This window comes from Poecile atricapillus, chromosome 29 (assembly GCF_030490865.1).
Source record: "Poecile atricapillus isolate bPoeAtr1 chromosome 29, bPoeAtr1.hap1, whole genome shotgun sequence".
In the NCBI taxonomy this organism is placed as follows: domain Eukaryota; kingdom Metazoa; phylum Chordata; class Aves; order Passeriformes; family Paridae; genus Poecile; species Poecile atricapillus.
In genome coordinates this window covers 4270451-4293659 of record NC_081277.1, presented here as the reverse complement: position 1 = coordinate 4293659, position 23209 = coordinate 4270451, and the positions used below count along the sequence as shown (strand labels likewise).

General features: G+C 65.0%; 1 protein-coding gene across 1 annotated transcript in view; it reads left to right on the top strand.

Moving 5' to 3' along the window:
- Positions 1–23209, top strand: part of FER1L5 (fer-1 like family member 5) — a 35715-nt gene that overhangs the window by 1933 nt on the left and 10573 nt on the right. The window contains exons 6-41 of the mRNA XM_058859103.1: positions 392–517; positions 592–720; positions 1530–1592; positions 1925–1975; positions 2544–2574; positions 3006–3121; positions 3799–3913; positions 4994–5061; positions 5577–5645; positions 5742–5785; positions 6356–6432; positions 7192–7268; positions 7756–7869; positions 9015–9165; positions 10254–10378; positions 11019–11110; positions 11800–11998; positions 12103–12255; positions 14268–14416; positions 14837–14951; positions 15372–15474; positions 16187–16338; positions 17143–17452; positions 18030–18107; positions 18177–18358; positions 19040–19198; positions 19294–19395; positions 19875–20024; positions 20130–20313; positions 20802–20890; positions 20975–21016; positions 21102–21239; positions 21637–21768; positions 21846–22004; positions 22081–22172; positions 22973–23143. Of these exons, the coding sequence (XP_058715086.1) occupies positions 392–517; positions 592–720; positions 1530–1592; positions 1925–1975; positions 2544–2574; positions 3006–3121; positions 3799–3913; positions 4994–5061; positions 5577–5645; positions 5742–5785; positions 6356–6432; positions 7192–7268; positions 7756–7869; positions 9015–9165; positions 10254–10378; positions 11019–11110; positions 11800–11998; positions 12103–12255; positions 14268–14416; positions 14837–14951; positions 15372–15474; positions 16187–16338; positions 17143–17452; positions 18030–18107; positions 18177–18358; positions 19040–19198; positions 19294–19395; positions 19875–20024; positions 20130–20313; positions 20802–20890; positions 20975–21016; positions 21102–21239; positions 21637–21768; positions 21846–22004; positions 22081–22172; positions 22973–23143 (4307 nt within the window). The remainder of the gene's footprint in view (positions 1–391; positions 518–591; positions 721–1529; positions 1593–1924; positions 1976–2543; positions 2575–3005; positions 3122–3798; positions 3914–4993; positions 5062–5576; positions 5646–5741; positions 5786–6355; positions 6433–7191; positions 7269–7755; positions 7870–9014; positions 9166–10253; positions 10379–11018; positions 11111–11799; positions 11999–12102; positions 12256–14267; positions 14417–14836; positions 14952–15371; positions 15475–16186; positions 16339–17142; positions 17453–18029; positions 18108–18176; positions 18359–19039; positions 19199–19293; positions 19396–19874; positions 20025–20129; positions 20314–20801; positions 20891–20974; positions 21017–21101; positions 21240–21636; positions 21769–21845; positions 22005–22080; positions 22173–22972; positions 23144–23209) is intronic.

Here is a 23209-nt window from a genome sequence, read left to right as displayed (position 1 = left end):
GTCCCCGTGTCCCTGTGTCCCCGTGTCCTTGTCCCCGTGTCCCTGTGTCCCCGTGTCCCTATGTCCCTGTGTCCCAATGTCCCCGTGTCCCCGTGTCCCCGTGTCCCCGTGTCTCTATGTCCCTGTGTCCCAATGTCCCCGTGTCCCTGTGTCCCTGTCCCTGTGTCCCTGTGTCCCTGTGTCCTTATCCCCATGTCCCCGTGTCCCTGTCCCTTGTGTCCCCTTGTCCCCGTGTCCCTGTATCCTTATCCCTGTGTCCCCGTGTCCCCATGTCCCCATGTCCCCGTGTCCTTATCCCCGTGTCCCTGTACCCATGTCCCTGTGTCCCCATGTCCCACTCGGTGTCCCCATGTCCCACTCAGTGTCCCCATGTCCCCGTGTCCCTTTCCAGCACACCGTCACCTTCCTCTGCTCCTTTGACGCTCACGTCTCCAGCGGGGACATCGCTGTCACCCAGTGCCCGGTGTCACCGGTGCCACCCGCGCTGTCCCCCGCAGACAGGCGGGAGGATTTCCAGGTACGGCCCTCAGGGACACTGCGGTGACAGTGACAATGTCCCCTGGCTGCCACCGCGTCCCTGTCACCCGGCAGGTCCGGGTCAGGGTCATCAAGGGCCACCAACTGCGGGGCAAGGACATCAAACCCGTGGTGAGGGTCCGGATCGGGAAGAGAAACTTCCAGAGCCGCAGCCGGAGCGGGAACAACCCCTACTTCAATGAGGTGACACCGGGGACACCGGGAGGGGACACCGGGGACACCGGGGACACCGGGAGGGGACACCGGGGACACCGGGGACACCGGGGACACCGGGAGGGGACACCGGGGACACCGGGAGGGGACACCGGGAGGGGACACTGGGGACACCGGGGGGGGACACCGGGGGGGGACACCGGGGGGGTGACACCGGGGAGGGGACACCGGGGAGGGAAGAGAAACTTCCAGAGCCGCAGCCGGAGCGGGAACAACCCCTACTTCAACGAGGTGACACCGGGAGGGGACACCGGGGACACCGGGGGGGGTGACACCGGGGACACCGGGAAGGGGACACAGGGAGGGGACACAGGGAGGGGACACCGGGGACACCGAGAGGGGACACCGGGCACACCGGGGGGGGACACCGGGAGGGGACACCGGGGGGGGGACACCGGGGGGGTGACACCGGGGAGGGAAGAGAAACTTCCAGAGCCGCAGCCGGAGCGGGAACAACCCCTACTTCAATGAGGTGACACCGGGGACACCGAGAGGGGACACCGGGGACACCGGGGGGGTGACACCGGGAGGGGACACCGGGGACACTGGGGGGGGACACCGGGAGGGGACACCGGGGACACCGGGGGGGGACACCGGGGACACCGGGGACACCGGGAGGGACACCGGGGACACCGGGAGGGGACACCGGGGAGGGGACACCGGAGACACCGGGGGGGTGACACCGGGGAGGGGACACGGGGAGGTGACACCGGGAGGGGACACCGGGAACAGCCACCCGCCCTCGGTGGCCTCACCGGTGGCACCGCGCTGTTTTTCAGGTGTTTTGTCAGAATTTCCGCCTGACGCCGGAGCAGCTGCTGGCACAAAACATCCAAATCCAGGTGGGACAGCGGGGACAGGGACAGGGACAGGGGCAGACACACGGACAGACGGACAGACGGACACACAGGGACACACGGACAGAGGGACAGACGGACAGAGGGACAGACGGACAGACGGACAGAGGGACAGACGGTCAGACGGACAGAGGGACAGAGGGACAGAGGGACAGAGGGACAGAGGGACAGAGGGACAGACAGACAGACGGACAGACGGACAGACACACGGACACACAGGGACAGACGGACAGACACACGGACAGACACACGGACACACAGGGACAGACGGACAGACACACGGACAGAGGGAGCCGTGTCCCCGTCCCTGTCCCCAGGTGCTCCGATCACCGCGCGCCTGCATCAAACCCGTCATTGGCGTCTGCGAGGTGAGGGGAACTGGGGGAACTGGGGGAACTGGGGGAACTGGGAATGGGAACTGGGGGAACTGGGAATGGGAACTGGGGGAACTGGGAACGGGAACTGGGGGAACTGGGAATGGGAACTGGGGGAACTGGGAATGGGAACTGGGAATGGGATTGGGGAACTGGGAACGGGAACTGGGGGAACTGGGAATGGGGAATTGGGAATGGGAACTGGGGGAACTGGGAATGGGATTGGGGAACTGGGAAGGGGAACTGGGGGAACTGGGAATGGGGAACTGGGGATTGGGAATTGGATTTGGGATTGGGATTGGATTTGGGATTGGGATTGGGATTGGATTTGGGATTTGGGATTGGGGTGTTGGGATTTGGGATTGGATTTGGGATTGGATTTGGGATTGGATTTGGGATTGGATTTGGGATTGGGGTGTCAGGAATGGATTTGGGAATGGGATTGGGAACGGATTTGGGATTGGGATTGGGATTGGATTTGGGATTGGATTTGGGATTGGGATTGGATTTGGGATTTGGGATTGGGGTGTCGCTGCACTCACCCCCTTTGCCGTTCCCACAGCTCGACATCGGCACCATCTACTCTGCCCCAGGTGAGGAGAGCGTTGGGGACATGGGGTGACACTGGGTGACACTGGGTGACACATTCGGGGTGACACTGGGTGACACTGGGTGACACATTTGGGGTGACGCATTTGGGGTGACACATTGGGGGTGACACAATTTTGGGGTTCCTGGCCGGGAATTTTGGGGTTTGGGGTTGGGAATTTTGGGGTTCCGGGCTGGGAATTTTGGGGTTCTGGATATGGAAATTTTGGGGTTCTGGGCAGGGAATTTTGGGGTTTTGGGCCGGGAATTTTGGGCTTGGGAATTTTGGGGTTCCTGGCCGGGAATTTTGGGGTTTTGGGCCGGGAATTTTGGGGTTCTGGGCTGGGAATTTGGGGTTGGGAATTTTGGGGTTGGGAATTTGGGGTTCTGGACACAGAATTGGGGGTGCCAGCGGTGTCCCCGCGGTGTCCCCAAGGCCGCAGCCTGAGCTGGAAGTGGCTGAGCCTCCGGCACCCCCAGCACCGCGACGGCCGCTCCCAGGGGCTCCTCCAGCTCAGCCTGAGGGTGCGGCGCGCCGGGGAGAGCACCCAGGTGAGACCCTGCACCCCAAAACCCTCCCTGGGTCACCCCAAAACCCTCCTGGGATTGTCACCCCAAAACCCTCCTTGGGTCACCCCAAAAACCTCCCTGGGTCACCCCAAAAACCTCCCTGTGTCACCCCAAAACCCTCCCTGTGTCACCCCAAAACCCTCCCTGGGTCACCCCAAAACCCTCCCGGGAATTGTCACCCCAAAAACCTCCCTGGGTCACCCCAAAAACCTCCCTGGGTCACCCCAAAAACCTCCCTGTGTCACCCCAAAACCCTCCCTGGGTCACCCCAAAAACCTCCCGGGGATTGTCACCCATCCCTGGGGATTGTCACCCCAAAAACTTCCCTGGGTCACCCCAAAACCCTCCCAGTGTTTGTCACCCTTTCCCGGTGTTTGTCACCCTCTCCCGGTGTTTGTCACCCCTTTTCCGGTGTTTGTCACCCCTCTCCCGGTGTTTGTCACCCCCTCCCGGTGTTTGTCACCCCTCTCCCGGTGTTTGTCACCCCTTTCCCGGGATTGTCACCCCTTTCCCGGTGTTTGTCACCCCTCTCCCGATGTTTGTCACCCCTCTCCCGGTGTTTGTCACTCCTTTCCCGGTGTTTGTCACCCCTCTCCCGGTGTTTGTCACCTCTCTCCCGGTGTTTGTCACCCCTCTCCCGGTGTTTGTCACCCCTCCAGGAGCCGGAGGTGCCGGAGGGGGGGGGACAGGACGTGGCTTCCAACCTGCTGCGGGTGGCGACCTGCGGGAGCACCCTGCGCGTGCGAGTGTTCCGAGCCGAGGAGCTGCTGTGGGGTGGGGCTGGGGGATTTGGGGTGCTCGGGGGGGATTTGGGGTGATCGAGGGGGATTTGGGGTGATCGGGGGGGATTTGGGGTGATCGGGAGGGATTTGGGGTGGGATTGAGGGATTTGGGGTGATCGAGGGGGATTTGGGGTGCTCAGGGGGGATTTGGGGTGATCGAGGGGGATTTGGGGTGCTCAGGGGGGATTTGGGGTGATCGGGAGGGATTTGGGGTGGGGCTGGGGGGATTTGGGGTGCTCAGGGGGGATTTGGGATGATCGGGGGGGATTTGGGGTGATCGGGGGGGATTTGGGGTGATCGAGGGGGATTTGGGGTGGGATTGAGGGATTTGGGGTGATCGGGGGGGATTTGGGGTGATCGGGGGGGATTTGGGGTGCTCAGGGGGGATTTGGGGTGATCGGGGGGATTTGGGGTGATTGGGGGGATTTGGGGTGATCGGGGGGGATTTGGGGTGGGATTGAGGGATTTGGGGTGCTCAGGGGGGATTTGGGGTGATCGAGGGGGAATTGGGGTGATCAGGGGGGATTTGGGGTGATCAGGGGGGATTTGGGGTGATCGAGGGGGAATTGGGGTGATCAGGGGGGGATTTGGGGTGCTCAGGGGGGTCTGGTTTGGGATGAGGGGGAATTTGGGGACCTCACACCCATCACATATCGGGAACACCGGGAATTTGGGGTTGGGGATGAATCTGGGGACCCCCTGCTCACTCCGGGGCGGGGAATTTGGGGTGGGAGATGAATTTGGGGTGGGAATTTGGGGTGCGGGATGAATTTGGGGTGGGGGATGAATTTGGGGGGCGGGATGAATTTGGGGGGCGGGATGAATTTGGGGTGGGGGATGAATTTGGGGTGGGAATTTGGGGTGGGAATTTGGGTTGGGGGATGAATTTGGGGTGCGGGATGAATTTGGGGGATGAATTTGGGGTGGGAATTTGGGTTGGGGGATGAATTTGGGGTGGGTATTTGGGGTGCGGGATGAATTTGGGGTGGGAATTTGGGGTGGGGATAAATTTGGGGTGCGGGATGAATTTGGGGACCCCCCAAAACGTCTCTGCTCCCCCATCCCGGCTCAGTGGAGCCGGCGCGGCCGTGCCAGGGATCGGTGAAGGTTTCGGTGAGGGTCGGGTTCGCCGGCAGGAGCGTGAGTGAGGGACGGGAATTTGGGGTTCAGGGGGGGAATTTGGGGTTCAGGACAGGGAATTTGGGGTTCAGGGAGGGAATTTGGGGTTCAGGGAAGGGAATTTGAGGTTCAGGGCTGGGAATTTGGGGTGTCCGGGAGGGAATTTGGGGTTCAGGGAGGGAATTTGGGGTGTCGGACATTGAATTTGGGGTTCTGGACAAGGAATTTGGGGTTCCGAGGAGGGAATTTGGGGTTCCCGGCAGGGAATTTGAGGTTTTGGACAGAGAATTTGGGGTTCCGGGGGGCGAATTTGGGGTTCTGGACACAGAATTTGGGGTTCAGGGCTGGGAATTTGGGGTTTCGGGGAGGGAATTTGGGGTTCCGGACATTGAATTTGGGGTTCCGGGCCGGGAATTTGGGGTTTCGGGCCGGGAATTTGGAGTTCCGGGGAGGGAATTTGGGGTTCCGGACAGGAATTTTGGGGTACCCCGGGGCTCTGGGGTTCATTTTGGGGTCTCACCGCTGTCCCCCCGCAGCTCTGCACCCACGGGGTGCCCCTCGACCCCAACCCCGAGTGGAACGAGGTTCTGCTGTTCCCCCTGCGGGTGAGGAGCGCCCCCAGCCCCAAAAGAGCACCCTAAAAAAAGGGGGGGACCCCCCCCGGTTCCCGCAGCCACTCTGGGGGGGTTCTCTGCCCGCAGCTGCCCCCGGTCTGTGACGAGATCCTGCTGGAGATCCTGCGAGGGTGAGGGGGACCCCGGATTGGGGGTACCCGGGGGGTTTGGGGTACCCGGGGGGGGTTTGGGGGTACCCGGGGGGTTTGGGGGTACCCGGGGGGGGTTTGGGGTACCCGGGGGGGTCAGGGAACAGCCCCGGTCTGGGAACAGCCCCGGTTTGGGGGTACCCGGGCGGTTTGGGGGTACCCGGGGCTCTGGGAACAGCCCCGGTTTGGGGGTACCCCGGGGGGGTTCGGGGGTACCCGGGGGGTCTGGGGGTACCCGGGCGGTTTGGGGGTACCCGGGGCTCTGGGAACAGCCCCGGTTTGGGGGTACCCGGGGGTTTGGGGGTACCCGGGGGGGTTTGGGGGTACCCGGGGGGTTTGGGAACAGCCCCGGTTTGGGGGTACCCGGGGGTTTGGGGTTACCCCGGGGGGTTTGGGGGTACCCGGGGCTCTGGAAACAGCTCCGGTTTGGGGGTGCCCGTGGATTCGGTGACACCCCCGGGTTTTGGGGACACCCCCGGGTTTTGGGGACACCTCCACGTTTTGGGGACCCCCCTCACTTTTGGGGTACCCCTGCCCTTTCCCCCCCTCCAGCTCGTGCCGGAACAAAACCCTGGCCAGGGCCACGCTGAGGCTCCCCCAAATCTGCCGGGACCCCGAGGAGCTCGAGGGTCAGCGGGACCCTCCCTTTTTGGGGTCCCCACCCCAAAATCCACCCCAAAACCCCGCCCCGAACCCTAAACCCCAAAACCCCACCCCAAAACCCCACCCCAAACTCTGAACCCCACCCCAAACCTCTCCCCAAACCCAACCCCGAACCCCACCCCGATCCCCACCCCAAACCCCAAAACTCCACCCCAAACCCCGAACCCCAAACCCAAACCCCAAACCCCACCCTGAACCCCGCCCCGAACCCCAAAACCCCAAACCCAGAACCCCAAAATCCCACCCCAAACTCCGCCCCAAACCCCGCCCCAAACCCCGAACCCCAAACCCTAAACCCCGATCCCCACCCCGAACCTCAAACCCCGAACCCCAAACCCAGAACCCCGAACCCCAAACCCCACCCCAAACCCCAAAACCCCACCTCAAACCTCACCCCAAACCCCGCCCCGAACCCCAAACCCCACCCCAAAACCCCACCCCGAACCCCAAATCCCACACCTCACCCCAAACCTCACCCCAAAATCCGACCCCAAACCCCACCCCAAACCCCGAACCCCAAAACCCCAAACCCCGAACCCCAAACCCCCAAACCCCGAACCCCAAACCCCGAACCCCAAAACCTCAAAACCCTAAACCCTGAACCCCAAAACCTCAAAACCCCGAACCCTGAACCCCAAAACCCCAAACCCCGAACCCCAAACCCTGAACCCCAAAACCCCAAACCCCGAACCCCAAAACCCCAAATCCCTTTTCTCTGCCCCCAGAGGGGTCCCCCCATTTCCTCCCCTCCTTCGGGCCCAGCTTCGTCCCCCTCTACGGCCCCCGGCCCGACGCTGCCCGGGTACGGAGGGAATTTGGGCTGAAAACCGGGAATTTTGGGAAAAACGGGAATTTGGGGTGAAAACAGGGAATTTGGGGAAAAAACGGGAATTTGGGGAAAAAAACGGGAATTTGGGGGTAAAAATGGGGAATTTGGGGGGAAAACGGGGAGTTTGGGGGGAAAAACGGGAATTTGGGGGAAAAACCGGGAATTTGGGGTGAAAACGGGAAATTTGGGGTGAAAATGGGGAATTTGGGGTGAAAACGGGGAATTTGGGGTTCCAATGGGACATTTGGGGTGTCCGTGGGACATTTGGGGTGCCGGTGGGACATTTGGGGTTCCCGTGGGACCTTTGGGGTTCCAAGGGGACCTTTGGGGTTCCAATGGGACATTTGGGGTTCCAATGGGACATTTGGGGTTCCGATGGGACATTTGGGGTGTCCGTGAGACATTTGGGGTGCCCGTGAGACATTTGGGGTGCCGGTGGGACCCCCCTCTCCATTCCCAGGGTTCGGGGCCGGTTTTTCGGGGCCGGCTGCTGCTCGAGCTCTGCTCCCACCCGGGGACCCCGGCCCGGCACCAGCGAGAGCCCCTCGCAGCCGTGGATGCTGAGCGGGTGCAGGTGGGGACACGGGGACATCAGGACACGGGGACAGGGGGACACGGGGACACACACGGGGACATGGGGACACGGGGACATCAGGACACGGGGACATCAGGACACGGGGACACGGGGACATGGGGTCATGGGGACATGGGGACACACATGGGGACACGGGGACATGGGGACATGGGGACACACACGGGAACACACATGGGGACACGGGGACACACATGGGGACACGGGGACATCAGGACACAGGGACATCAGGACACGGGGACACGGGGACATGGGGTCATGGGGACATGGGGACACACATGGGGACACGGGGACATGGGGACACGGGGACACGGGGACATCAGGACACGGGGACATGGGGACACACATGGGGACAAGGGGACACACACGGGGACACAGACGGGGACACGGGGACACGGGGACATGGGATCATGGGGACACACACGGGGACACGGGGACACACACGGGGACACACACGGGGACATGGGGACACGGGGACGGTGCCACCTCTGCACCCCAAACCCCTCTGTCCCACCCCAAACCCCAATTCCCAGCCCCAATTCCCCCCTTCCCCACCCCAAATCCCCCCTGTCCCACCCCAATCCCCCCTGTCCCACCCCAAATCCCTCTATCCCACCCCAAATCCCTCTGCCCCACCCCAAATCCCCCTTCCCCACCCCAAATCCCCCCTGTCCCACCCCAAATCCCCCTTCCCCACCCCAAACCCCAATTCCCCACCCCAATCCCCCTTCCCCACCCCAAACCCTCCTCTCCCACCCCAAACCCCAATTCCCCACCCCAAATCCCCCCTGTCCCACCCCAATTTCCTCTATCCCACCCCAAACCCCTCTGTCCCACCAAAAATCACCCGGCCCCACCCCAATTCCCCCTTCCCCACCCCAAATTCCCCTGCCCCACCCCAAATCCCCCCTTCCCCACCCCAAATCCCCCTGCCCCACCCCAATTCCCCTTCCCCACCCCAAATCCCCCCTGTCCAACCCCAATCCCCCCTTTCCCCACCCCAATTCCCCCCTTCCCCACCCCAATTCCCTCTGCCCCACCCCAAATCCCCCTTCTCCCACCCCAATCCCCCTGTCCCACCCCAATTTCCCCTAAAGAGGCGTTTTTGGGGTTTTCTCCCCGGGCAGAGCCGCCTGTCCCTGTCCCGCTGCCAGCTCGGGCTCTGCGGGGTTTTCTACTCGGTCTCGTCGGTACCGGCGGGTCCCGAACCGCTGAGCCTCGAGCTCGGCATCGGCGGAGCCGCGGCCGCCACGGCCCCGGAGCGGCCCCGGTGCGACGGTGAGAGGGGAACCGGACCGGGGGAACCGGGAATGGGGGAACCGGACCGGGGGAACCGGGGGAACCGGACCGGGGGGTACCGGGACCGGGGACACCGGGAATGTGGGGGAACCGGGACCGGGGATACCGGGAGCGGGAACACCGGGAGCGGGGAGTAACGGGACCGGGGGAACTGGGACTGGGGATACTGGGACTGGGGGGGTACCGGGACCTGGGAGACACCGGGACCGGGGGAGAACTGAGACCGGGGAGACACCGGGACCGGGGGGATACCGGGACCGGGGGGGAACAAGGACCGGGGGGTACCGGGAACGGGGGGGCAGCGGAGTCGGGGGGTACCGGGACTGGAGGGCAGCGGGGCTGGGGGATACCGGGGCCGGGGTAGAACCGGGCCCGGGGGATACCGGGGCTGGGGGCAGCGGGACCGGGGGAGACACCGGGACCGGGGGGTACCAGGACACGGGGAAATCACAGCTGCCCCTCACCGGTGCCACCGAATCCGTCCTGACCCCGATTTTCCCGGTTTTCCCGATTTTCCCGGTTTCCCGACTTTTTTTTTCCCCGATTTTCCCGGGTTTTTTTCCCGGTTTCCCGATTTTTTTTTTCCCGGTTTTCCGAATTTTTCCCCCGGTTTTCCCGATTTTTTTTCCCGGTTTTCCCGAATTTTTTTCCCGGTTTTCCCGATTTTTTTCCCCGGTTTCCCGATTTTTTTTCCCGCTTTTCCGAATTTTTTCCCCGGTTTTCCCGAATTTTTTCCCCCCAGTTTTCCGAATTTTTCCCCCCAGTTTTCCGAATTTTTTTCCCCTGGTTTTCCGAATTTTTTTTCCCGGTTTTCCCAATTTTCCCCCCGGTTTTCCCGATTTTTTTTCCCGGTTTTCCGATTTTTTTTTCCCGGTTTCCCGATTTTTTTTTCCCGGTTTTCCGAATTTTTCCCCCGGTTTTCCCGATTTTTTTTTCCTGGTTTTCCGATTTTTTCCCCCGATTTTCCTGGTTTATTTTTCCCTGTTTTCCGATTTTTTTTTCCCGATTTTCCCAATTTATTTTTCCCTGTTTTCCAAATTTTTTTTTCCCGGTTTTCCCGAAATTAGGGAACCTCCACCACTACCTGCCGTGGTTTGGGGACAAACCGGTGGCCGCTGTCACCTCGCACTGGGAGGACGCCGGGCACCGCTGGGACAGCCTGAACCTCCTGAGAGCGCTGGGACAGCGGCTGGTGAGAGCCGGGAGGGATCGATCCCAAATCCCGATGGGATCCATCCCAAATCCCGATGGGATCCATCCCAAATCCCGGTGGGATCCATCCCAAATCCCGGTGGGATCCATCCCAAATCCCGGTGGGATCCATCCCAAATCCCGGTGGGAATGATCCCAAATCCCAGTGGGAATGATCCCAAATCCCAGTGGGAATGATCCCAAATCCCGGTGGGATCCATCCCAAATCCCAGTGGGAATGATCCCAAATCCCGGTGGGAATGATCCCAAATCCCGTTGGGAATGATCCCAGATCCCGGTGGGATTGACCCCAAATCCTGGCGGGAATGACCCCAAATCCTTTTGGGAACGCTTTGGGGGTGGGATCGATCCCAGATCCCGGTGGGAATGATCCCAAATCCTGGCGGGAATGATCCCAAATCCCAGTGGGATTGACCCCAGATCCGGGTGGGAATGATCCCAAATCCCTTTGGGGCCACTTTTGGGGCCAGGATTGATCCCAAATCCTTTTGGGACCATTTTGGGGTGGGATTGATCCCAAATCCGGCTGGGATTGATCCCAAATCCGGCTGGGATCGATCCCAAATCCGGCTGGGATCGATCCCAAATCCTTTTGGGGCCGTTTTTGGGGCCGTTTCCAGGAGCGGAACCTGGCGGAGCTGCGGCAGCACCGCGGGGGCTCGTCCGGGTCCGTGCGGGCGCGGCTGCTGCGGGAACTGGCCCAGGACTGCACGTGAGCCCCCCAAAAACCCCAAAAGAACCCCAAAAACCCCAAATCCTCAGATCCTCGGGGGGAAAAACGCGGCCACCCCTCGAGTTTGGGGGGAATTTGAGACATTTTGGGGCAGAATCGAGGTTTTTAGCGGGGTTTGATGGGAAAACCGAGGGGATTGGTGCAAAGGGAGGATTTTAGGGGTGGAAATGTTGCTCTCGGGGTGTTTTTGGGGCGATTTGGGGTTATTTTGGGGCGCTGCAGGGACTGCACGTGAGCCCCCCAAAAACCCCAAATCCTTGGGGGGAAAAACGCGGCCACCCCTGGAATTTGGGGGAATTTGGGGCATTTTGGGGCAGAATCGAGGTTTTTAACAGGGTTTGATGTGGAAACCGAGGGGATTGGTGCCAAGGGAGGATTTTAGGGGTGGAAATGTTGCTCTCGGGGTGTTTTTGGGGTGATTTGGGGTTATTTTGGGGCGCTGCAGGGACTGCACGTGAGCCCCCCAAAAACCCCAAATCCTGGGGGGGATAAACGTGGCCACCCCTGGAATTTGGGGGAATTTGGGGCATTTTGGGGAAGAATCGAGGTTTTTAACAGGGTTTGATGGGGAAACCGAGGGGATTGGCGCCAAGGGAGGATTTTAGGGGTGGAAATGTTGCTCTCGGGGTGTTTTTGGGGTGATTTGGGGTTATTTTGGGGCGCTGCAGAGACGCTCTGGGCTGCCTGGACTCTCAACCCGTCGTGACGACGCTGGACCAGCAGCTCCGCAGCGCCCGGCGCCTCCTCCTGCGGCAGCTGCGGCGTTTGGCCGAGGGGGACCCCGAGAAAATTCCGGAATTACGCGGGGACGCTTTGGGGACGGCGGCTCGGGGCTGGCTGCGACGCGTGGCCGCGCTGGCCGTGGAGGTTCGGGAGCGAAATCCCAAGATTTGGGATAAAATCCCGGGATTTGGGATAAATCTTGACTTTTGGGGTGCCGGTTTGGGGTGTCACGCCGCGTGTCCCCGCAGCCCCAGGCCGGTGTCCCCGACGTGCAGCTGTGGCTGGTGAGGGGACAGCGGAGGGTGGCCTCGGCTCGTGTGGCCGCCACCGATGTCCTGCACTCGCCGCGCGGCCCCGGCGCCTGCGGCCGCCTCTGCGGGAGGATCCTCACCCTGTTCCTGGTGGGAGCGCTTGGGGTCCCCTGGGTGTCCCCTGGTGTCCCCTCGGTGTCCCCTCCATGTCCCCTTGGTGTCCCCTTGGTGTCCCCACAACCCCTTTGTGTCCCTCGGTGTCCCTTGGTGTCCCCTCCATGTCCCCCAATGTCCCCTCCGTGACCCCCCATGTCCCCCCAATGTCCCCCCCACGTGTCCCCCCTGTGTCCCTCCATGTCCCCTCCATGTCCCCTCCATGTCCCCCCGTGTCCCCCCGTGTCCCCCTGTGTCCCCCAATGTCCCCTCCATGTCCCCTCCATGTCCCCCAATGTCCCCTCCATGACCCCCCCCAATGTCCCCCCCACGTGCCCTCCCGTGTCCCTTCATGTCCCCGCCTGTGTCCCCCCCATGTCCCCTCCATGTCCCCCCCAATGTCCCCTCTCTGTACCGCCATGTCCCCGCCCGTGTCCCCCCATGTCCCCGCCTGTGTCCCCCCCCGTGTCCCCTCCCGTGTCCCCTCCCGTGTCCCCCCCTCGGTGACACTTTTCTGTCGCAGGGCTGCGGGGACAGCCAGGCCCAGGTGCGGCTCCGGCTGTGGCTGGGCCGGGTGGGGGAGAGCGGGGACCTGGAGCGGCTGCTCGGGGGGAGCCTGAGCTTCTACTGCCACACGGTGGGGACATGGGGACAGACAGAGGGACATGGGGACAGACATGGGGACAGGGTGGGTGACAGCGGGGACCTGGAGCGGCTGCTCGGGGGGAGCCTGAGCTTCTACTGCCACACGGTGGGGACATGGGGACAGACAGGGGGACAGACATGGGGACATGGGGACATGGGGACAGACAGGGGGACAGACATGGGGACATGGGGACAGACATGGGGACATGGGGACAGACATGGGGACAGACAGGGGGACAGACAGGGGGACATGGGGACAGACAGGGGGACAGGGTGGGTGACAGCGGGGACCTGGAGCGGCTGCTCGGGGGGAGCCTGAGCTTCTACTGCCACACGGTGGGGACAGACAGGGGGACATGGGGACAGACAGAGGGACATGGGGACAGACAGGGGGACAGACATGGGGACATGGGGACAGACATGGGGACAGACAGGGGGACAGACATGGGGACAGACAGGGGGACAGACAGGGGGACAGACATGGGGACAGACATGGGGACAGACAGGGGGACATGGGGACATGGGGACAGACAGGGGGACAGACAGGGGGACAGACATGGGGACAGACAGGGGGACAGGGTGGGTGACAGCAGGGACCTGGAGCGGCTGCTCGGGGGGAGCCTGAGCTTCTACTGCCACACGGTGGGGACATGGGGACATGGGGACAGACAGAGGGACATGGGGACATGGGGACATGGGGACAGACATGGGGACATGGGGACAGACGGGGGACAGACAGCGGGACATGGGGACAGACAGGGGGACATGGGAACAGACAGGGGGACAGGGTGGGTGACAGCGGGGACCTGGAGCGGCTGCTCGGGGGGAGCCTGAGCTTCTACTGCCACACGGTGGGGACAGACATGGGGACATGGGGACAGACATGGGGACATGGGGACAGACAGGGGGACAGAGAGGGGGACATGGGGACAGACAGGGGGACATGGGGACAGACAGGGGGACAGAGAGGGGGACATGGGGACAGACATGGGGACAGACAGAGGGACATGGGAACATGGGGACAGACAGGGGGACAGGGGTACAGAGAGCAGGACAGGGGGACAGACATGGGGACAGCCCCGGGAGGGGACAGCAGGACAGGGGGACAGACAGACGGACACCCCGGGAGGGGACAGCCCCGGGAGGGGACAGCGGGACAGACAGACATGGGGACACCCCGGGAGGGGACACTGGGACAGACGGACAGACAGACGGACACCCCGGGAGGGGACAGCAGGACAGGGGGACAGACGGACACCCCGGGAGGGTCCAGCGGGACAGACAGACAGACATGGGGACACCCCCTGAGGGTCCAGCCCCCCCCCGGGCTGTCCCCTGACGCCATCCCCGTGTCCCCTCCCCAGCTGGAGGAGCAGCCGCGGCTCTGGGGCCTTTGGGGGTCCCGGAAGATTTTGGGGCTCCCCGGGTTCAGCTCCGGGGCCCCCCCGGGGCAGCTCCGGCCCCCCCCGGGCTGGCGCTGGGCCGGGCCCTGGAGCCTGGAGCGGCCACCGAGGTGAGCGGGGGGCGAGGGGTCCCCTCCGGTGACACCTGGTGACACCCGGTAACCCCAGGGTGTCCCCCGGTAACCCCAGGGTGTCCCCCGCGCTGTCTCCCGGTGATCCCTGGTGTCCCCCGGTGTCCCCTGGTGATCCCTGGTGTCCCCAGGGTGTCCCCCGGTATCCCCCGCGCTGTCCCCCGGTGTCCCCAGGGTGTCCCTTGGTGTCCCCCGGTGTCCCTTGGTGATCCCCGGTGTCCCCAGGGTGACCCCCGGTGTCCCCTCCGGTGTCTCCCGGTGTCCCCCGGTGTCCCCTGTGATCCCCGGTGTCCCCCGGTGTCCCCAGAGTGTCCCCAGGGTGACCCCCGGTGTCCCCTCCGGTGTCCCCTGTGATCCCCGGTGTCCCCTGTGATCCCCGGTGTCCCCCGGTGTCCCCAGGGTGTCGCCGGGCCCCGAGCCCGCGGTGAGCGCGGTGCTGGAGGAGCTCTACGAGAACCAGAGGAGAGACCCCGCAGGGAGCTGGAGCCCCGCCGGTACCGGCAGCACCGACTCGGTGAGTGCGGGACAGCGCCGGGGACACCGGGAGGGGACACCGGGAGGGGACACGGGACAGCGCCGGGGACACCGGAGGGGACACGGGACAGCGCCGAGGACACCGGGAGGGACACGGGACAGCGCCGGGGACACGGGACAGCGCCGGGGACACCGGGGGGGACACGGGACAGCACCGGGGACACCGGGAGGGGACACGGGACCGCGCCGGGGACACGGGACAGCACCGGGGACACCGGGGGGGACACCGAAGGGGACACCAGAGGGGACACGGGAGCACCGGGGGGGACACGGAAGCCCCGGGGACACCGGAGGGGACACGGGGACACCGGAGGGGACACGGGACAGCACCGGGGACAGTGGAGGGGACACCGGGGGGGACACGGGAGCCCCGGGGCTCAGCTCCCGGCCGGCTCTGCAGGAGGGCCAGGCCGTGCCACCCAAGGAGGAGGTGGCCTGTCCCCAGGGCTGGAGCGTCACCAGCGACTGGCACGTGGACACCGAGGGGGACGTGGATGAGGAAGGTGAGGGGGGGACACCGGTGGGCACAGCGGGGGGGGGACAGGGTGACAGGGGTGACAGGGACAGGGGTGACAGAGGCAGGGTGACAGGGGTGACAGGGACAGGGGTGACAGGGACAGGGGTGACAGGGACAGGGGTGACAGAGGCAGGGTGACAGTGGCAGGGTGACAGGGACACAGTGACAACGGCAGGGTGACAGGGACAGTGTGACAGGGACACGGTGACAGGTGTGAGTGTGACAGGGACACAGTGACAGGGGTGAGGGTGGCAGGAACACAGTGACAGGGACACAGTGACAAGGACACGTGACAGGGGTGAGGGTGACAGGGACACGTGACAGGGGTGAGGGTGACAAGGACACAGTGACAAGGACACAGTGACAAGGACACGGTGACAGGGACGCGGTGACAGGGATGAGGGTGACAGGGACATGGTGACAGGGACACGGTGACAGGGACACAGTGACAGGGGTGAATGTGATGGGGACACGGTGACAGGGACATGGTGACAGGGACATGGTGACAGGGACACGGTGACAGGGACACAGTGACAGGGGTGAGGTTGACGGTGACACAGTGACAGTGACACGGTGACAGTGACACAGTGACATGGTGACAGGGACACAGTGACAGGGGTGAGGGTGACGGTGACACGGTGACAGTGACACGGTGACAGTGACACGGTGACACAGAAGGAGCTGTCCCCTGCTCTCAGGGTGGCAGTACGGGCTGGGCACAGACGATGGCAGTCCCCCGGCGCGGTGGCACCGCAGGGGACAGCCCTGTCACAACCTGCGGCGGCGGCGCTGGCTCCGGATCCGCCACAGGGACACCGAGACACGGGAACAGGACACGCTCAGCACCCTGGTGACAACCGCGGGGACAGGGACGGGAGGGCGGGGGTGGCAGGATGGGGTGACAGGGATGGGGTGACAGGGATGAGGGTGACAGGAGGGAGGTGACAGGGATGGAGGTGACAGGATCAGGTGACAGGGATGGAGGTGACAGGGATGGAGGTGACAGGGACGGGGGTGTGGAGGTGACAGGATGGAGTGACAGGAGGGAGGTGACAGGAATGGAGGTGACAGGAATGGAAGTGACACGGGTGGAGGTGACACGAGGGAGGTGACAGAGGTGGGGGTGGGAGGGATTGGGGTGACGGGATGGTGGTGGCAGGGAAGGGGGTGGTGGGGATGAGGGTGACAGGGCTCTGTCCCTGTGTCCCGCTGTCCCCGTGTCCCATTGCCCCCGTGTCCCGCTGTCCCCGTGTCCCGCTGTCCCCGCTGTCCTCGTGTGCATTGTCCCCATGTCCCTCTGTCCCCGTGTCCCGCTGTCCCCGTGTCCCGCTGTCCCCGTGTGCATTGTCCCCATGTCCTGCTGTCCCCGCTGTCCCCGTGTCCCGCTGTCCCCGCTGTCCTCGTGTGCATTGTCCCCATGTCCCTCTGTCCCCGTGTCCCGCTGTCCCCGTGTCCCGCTGTCCCCGTGTGCATTGTCCCCATGTCCTGCTGTCCCCGCTGTCCCCGTGTCCCGCTGTCCCCGTGTGCATTGTCCCGCTGTCCCCGTGTGCATTGTCCCCGCTGTCCCCGTGTGCATTGTCCCCATGTCCCCTCTGTCCCCGTGTGCATTGTCCCGCTGTCCCCATGTCCCCTCTGTCCCCTGTCCCCACCGCAGGACCCCGAGGATCTGTGGGAGGACGAGGCCTGGCACCCCGAGTGTTTTTGGGGCTGCCCCTTCCAGCCCAAGGTCCCGGCGGGTCCCCGGTGCCGCCGGCGCCGCTGGCAGCGCCGCCTGCTCCCCGCCGAGCCCCCGCCCGTGGCTCCGCTCTTCCTCCTCCGGGGGACACCGGTGTCACCCCGGGCCAGCCCTGTCCCCTCCCGGGACATCCAGGAGCCGGCCCAGGACAACCCCGGGCAGCTCCCGGGGGGCTCCTCCCTGACACCCCCGCAGCAGCCGCCCATCTTCATCCTCTGCAGCTTCCAGCGTGAGCCGCGGGGAACGGGAGGGACCGGGAGGGGACGGGAGGGGTCAGGGGGGAACCGGGGAGGGGTCAGGGAGAAACCGGGAGGGGACGAGAGGGATCGGGAGGGACCGGGGATGGTCAGGGAGGGATCGGGAGGGGACCGGGAGGGACAGGGAAGGGATCGGGAGGGGATCGAGAGGGACCGGGAGGGACCGGGGAGGGGACGGGAGGGATCGGGAGGGATAGGGGATGGTCAGGGAAGGATCGGGAGGGGACGGGAGGGACCGGGAGGGGTCAGGAGGGACCGGGAGGGGACGAGAGGGGTCGGGGAGGGATCGAGGAGGGACCGGGAAGGGATCGGGGATGGTCAGGGAGGGATCGGGAGGGGTCAGGAAGGACCGGGAGGGACCGGGAGGGACCGGGAAGGACCGGGAGGGACGGGGGAGGGATCGGGGAGGGACCGGGAGGGACCGGGGAGGGATCGGGGAAGGACCGGGGAGGAACCGGGATGGACCGGGGATGGTCAGGGAGGGATCGGGGAAGAACCGGGGAAGAACCGGGAGCTCCCAGCCCCTCCTGACCCCCCGCCTGTCCCCAGGACCCGGCCGCTTCCAGCTCCGCTGTTACATCTTCCAGGCGCTGGATCTGGCTCCCGGCAGCTCCAGGACCCCGCAAGGTGCGACCCCCGGGCCCCGCGCCCCCCTTCCCCGGCAGCCCGGGGCGCTGACGGTGTCGCTGTCGCCAGGTGTCACCGCGCAGGTGTCGTTCGTGTCCCTGAGCCAGCGCACGCGGGAGGTGCGGGGGGCTCCGGAGCCGCGCTGGGAGCAGACCCTGCTCTTCCCGGGGGTGCTGCTCTTCGGGGACCCCCGCGGGACACAGCAGGACCCCCCGGCCGTGGTGGTGGAGGTGTGCGAGCAGAGGGAACAGGTGAGGGACACTCGGGACAGGGATGGGATGGGATCCATGGGATGGGATGGGATCCATGGGATGGGATCCATGGGATGGGATGGGATCCGTGGGATGGGATCCATGGGATGGGACCCATGGGATGGGATCCATGGGATGGGATGGGATCCATGGGATGGGATCCATGGGATGGGATCCATGGGATGGGATAGGATGGGATCCGTGGGATGGGATCCATGGGATGGGATCCATGGGATGGGATCCATGGGATGGGATGGGATCCATGGGATGGGATCCATGGGATGGGATCCATGGGATGGGATGGGTGGGACATGGATGGAAGGTTGGCAGGAGGGATGGAAGGACAGGAGAGGTCAGGGATGGAGGGACAGGGGTTGGGATGGAGGGACAGGGATCAGGGATGGAAGGAGAGGGATCAGGGATGGAAGGACAGGGGCCTGGGCTGGAAGGACAGGGGTTGGGATGGAAGGACAGAGGTCAGGGATGGAAGGACAGGGATCAGGGATGGAAGGACAGAGGTCAGGGATGGAAGGACAGGGATCAGGGATGGAAGGACAGGGATCAGGGATGGAAGGACAGGGGTTGGGATGGAAGGACAGAGGTCAGGGATGGAAGGACAGGTTGGGATGGAGGGACAGGGACACCCCCAGCCCCAGCCCCACACTCCGGCGCTGCCTCCAGGGTTCCTCTGCTCTCCTGGGGAGGAGCGTGTGCCTCCCGCGGGTCTGGCTGGACGTGCGACACCGGGAGCCGCCCCGGCTCCAGCCTCACCCCCTGCACGGCCCGCGGGGCCCGGCCGGGGAGCTGCTGGCGGCCTTCGAGCTCCTCCACGAGCCCGAGGTGAGCGGCGACAGCGGCGACACGGAGGTGACACCCAGGGCTGGGGTGACACCCAGGGCTGGGGTGCCACTGTCACCGTGTCCCCCCCACGGCAGGACGGGACCCCCGTCCCGCTCAGGCCCCCGCCCCTGATGAGGAACGGCGAGTTCGGCTTCCCCCCGGAGCTGCGGCCGCGCCTGCAGAGGGTGGCGCTGGAGGTGGGAGCCAGCCCCGGGGAGGGGACAGGGCTGGGGACAGGGCTGGGGACAGCGGGGACAGGGATGGGGACAGGGATGGGGACAGGGATGAGGACGGGGGGGAGCAGACCTGGGGACAGGGGTGGGACAGGGATGGGGACAGGGATGGGGACAGGGATGGGGACAGGGGTGGGACAGGGACGGGGACAGGGATGGGGACAAGGCTGGAGATGGAGCCTGGGAGTGGCACAGGCTGTGGATGGAGCTGAAGGTGCTGGGGACAGGGGACAGGGACAGGACAGGGACAGGACAGCGGCAGGGACAGGGACAGGGGCAGGGAACAGAGACAGGACAGGGACAGGACAAGGGACAGGACTGCGGCAGAAAGGAAGACGGGGCCAAGCAAGGCCAGCACGGGGGACAGTGACAGTGACAGTGACACGGACCGGGAGCCGGCACCTGGAGCCCCGCGGGGTGACCGGAGCCCGGTGCCCCGGCAGGTGCTGGCCTGGGGGCTGCGGGGGCTGCGCGGGGCCGTGCGGGAGCCGCGCCTGGAGCTGCAGTGGGGGGAGCAGAGCCTCTGGACCCCCCCGATCCAGGACATGGCCACCGACCCCAACTTCCCCAGCAACGCCTTCGTGCTCACCCTGGTGAGCGGGGCAGGGCCAGAGGGTCCCCCCCGGCCGCGGGTGGCACTGGGGTGGCACTGGGGTGGCACTGGGGTGGCACTGGGGTGACCCGGCCGTGTCCCCCAGGCGCTGCCCGAGGAGGAGCGGTTCGTGCCCCCCATCCGCCTGCGCCTCTGGGCCGGCACCGAGCGGCGGCTGCTGCTGGGCCAGGCCAGCGTCAGGGACCTGGGGCGGTTCCGGTGCCCCCCGCCCCGTCCCGAGCGGCTGCTGGGCTCCGGCAGCGGCTCTCACACGGCTGTGACAATGCCAGGTGCTGCTTGTCCCATCCTTGTCCCGTCCCCGGTGTCGCCTGTGCCATCCCCGGTGTCCCTTCCCTCATCCCCGGTGTCCCCTGCCCCATCCCGGTGTTCCCTCCCTCATCCCCGGTGTCCCCTGCCCCATTCCCACTGTCCCCTGCCCCATCCCGGTGTCCCCTCCTTCATCCCCGGTGTCCCTTCCCTCATCCCCGGTGTCCCCTGCCCCATCCCGGTGTTCCCTCCCTCATCCCCGGTGTCCCCAGCCCCATTCCCGCTGTCCCCTGCCCCATCCCGGTGTCCCCTCCTTCATCCCTGGTGTCCCCAGCCCCATCCCCGGTGTCCTCAGCCCCATCCCCGGTGTCCCCTGCCCCATCCCGGTGTCCCCTGCCCCATTCCCGTTGTCCCCAGCCCAAATCCCGGTGTCCCCAGCCCCATCCCCGTTGTCCCCAGCCCCATTCCCACTGTCCCCTCCCTCACCCCGTCCCGTCCCTCTCTCCCACAGAGGATCTCCTCTCCCCGCCCGTCTCCTCCAGCCTCTGGAAGCGTTTCTGTTCCTTTCTCCTGGCCACAGCCCCAGCCAGGATGGCTCAGGTGAGTCCCCGAGGTCCCCCAGGTCCCCCAAGGTCCCCAAGGTCCCCCACCACCGTGCCTCAGTTTCCCCTCTGCTCCCTGCAGGACCTGCTCAGCTGCCTCAGGGACATCAGCGCTGGGGACCAGGTGGGCACGGGGGGACATCAGCGACATCAGGGCCACCTGTCCCCACCTGTCCCCACCTGTCCCCACCTGCTCCTGTTCCCTGCAGGACGAGGAAGATGAGGATGAGGATGAGGAGGATGAGGAGGAGGAGGAGGAGCAGAGGGACTGGTGGAGTAAATTCTACGCGTCCATGGAGGAAAAGGAGCCCAAATCTCGGCGGGGAACCAACAGGGACAGACTGAAGGTGGCGGGGATGGGGACAGGGAATGGGGACAGGGATGGGGACAGGGATGGGGACAGGGATGAGGGAATGGGAACAAGGATGAGGGAATGGGGACAGGGATGGGGAGGGAATGGGAACAGAGATGGGGGAATGGGAACAGGAATGGGGACAGGGATGGGGATATGGGAACAGGGATGGGAACAGGGATGGGGATATGGGAATGTGGGAACAGGAATGGGAACAGGGATGAGAAGGGAACCGGAACAGGGAATAGGAACAGGGATGAGGAGGGAACGGGAACAGGGACAGGGATGAAGCAGGGGCAGGAACGAGGATGAAGAAGGTGCCGAGGCCGGCGATCCCGAGCCGGGACCAGGCCGGGCCCGGTGGGTGACCCACAGCCGGCTCTGCCCCGCAGATCTACGGCTGCGAGCTGGAGGCGGTGCCGGAATTCGAGGGGCTGCAGGATTTCTGCCAAACCTTCCCCCTCTCCAAACCGCGCCGCGCCCCCTCGGCCGCGCAGCCCCCGGAACCCGTGGCCAACTTCAAGGTGGGTGAGACCCCCACCCATTTCCCCCGTGGGACAGCGGGGAGGGACCCCCGGAGGACACCCGGGGGGTCTCTCAGGGGCTTTTCCGCATCTACCCCGTGGCCGAGGAGGCCGGGCCGGGCCCCGCCGTGCCCCGGTTCTTCCAGCGGCTGCCGCCCCGGGAGCCCCAGCGCTGCCTCCTGCGCGTCTACATCGTGCGAGCCCTGGAGCTGTCACCCCGCGATGTCACCGGGCTGGTGAGGAGGGGACACCCCGGGGGACCCCGCGGGGAGCGGCCCCGGTGCCAGCTCGGTGTCCCCTGGGTGTCCCCAGAGCGATCCCTACGTGCGGGTGTCGCTGGGGAAGAGGACGCTGGGACAGAGGGAGCAGTACGTGCCCAACACGCTGGAGCCCGTGTTCGGCAGGTGGGTGGCACTCGGGAATGTCACCTGAGGGGTGGCACTCGGGAATGTCACCTGAGGGGCTGTCACCTTCGGGGGTGGCACTCGGGACTGTCACCTTCGGGGGGTGGCACTCGGGACTGTCACCTCGAGGGGTGGCACTCGGGAATGTCACCTTCGGGGGTGGCACTCGGTAATGTCACCTGAGGGGGTGGCACTCGGGGCTGTCACCTTCGGGGGGTGGCACTCGGTAATGTCATCTTGAGGGGTGGCATTCGGGGCTGTCACCTTGAGGGGTGGCACTCGGAAATGTCACCTTCGGAAATGTCACCTTGAGGGGGTGGCACTCGGGGCTGTCACCTTCGGGTGGTGGCACTCGGAAATGTCACCTTCGGGGGGTGGCCTTGGTGCTGTGACCCTGAGGGGTGGCACTCGGTAATGTCACCTTGAGCTGTCCCTGTCCCCGCTGTCCCCGCTGTCCCCGCTGTCCCCATGTCCCCATGTCCCCGGTGTCCCTGTCCCCGTGTCCCCGTGTCCCCACTGTCCCTGTCCCCCTGTCCCTGCTCTCCCCGCTGTCCCCGTGTCCCCACTGAGCACCTCGTGTGTCCCCGTGTGTCCCCGCTGAGCACGCCGCTGTCCCCGTGTCCCCACTGTCCCTGTGTCCCCCTCGTGTCCTCCCCGTGTCCCCGCTGTCCCCGTGTCCCCGCTGTCCCCGTGTCCCCGCTGTCCCCGCTGTCCCCGCTGTCCCCGTGTGTCCCCATGTCCCCACTGTCCCCGTGTCCCCACTGTCCCCGTGTCCCCCCTGATCACCCCGCTGTCCCCAGGCTGTTCGAGCTGACGGCCACCATCCCCCTGGAGAAGGACCTGCGTGTCACCATCATGGACCACGACAAGGTCCCCCCGGACCAGGAGATCGGCAGCACCACCATCGACCTGGAGAACCGGCTGCTGTCACTGCGGCGCGCACACTGCGGGCTGCCAGCACGCTACCACACGTGAGGGGACATTGGGGACATCACTGGGGACACTGGGGACATTGGGGACATTGGGGACATTGGGGA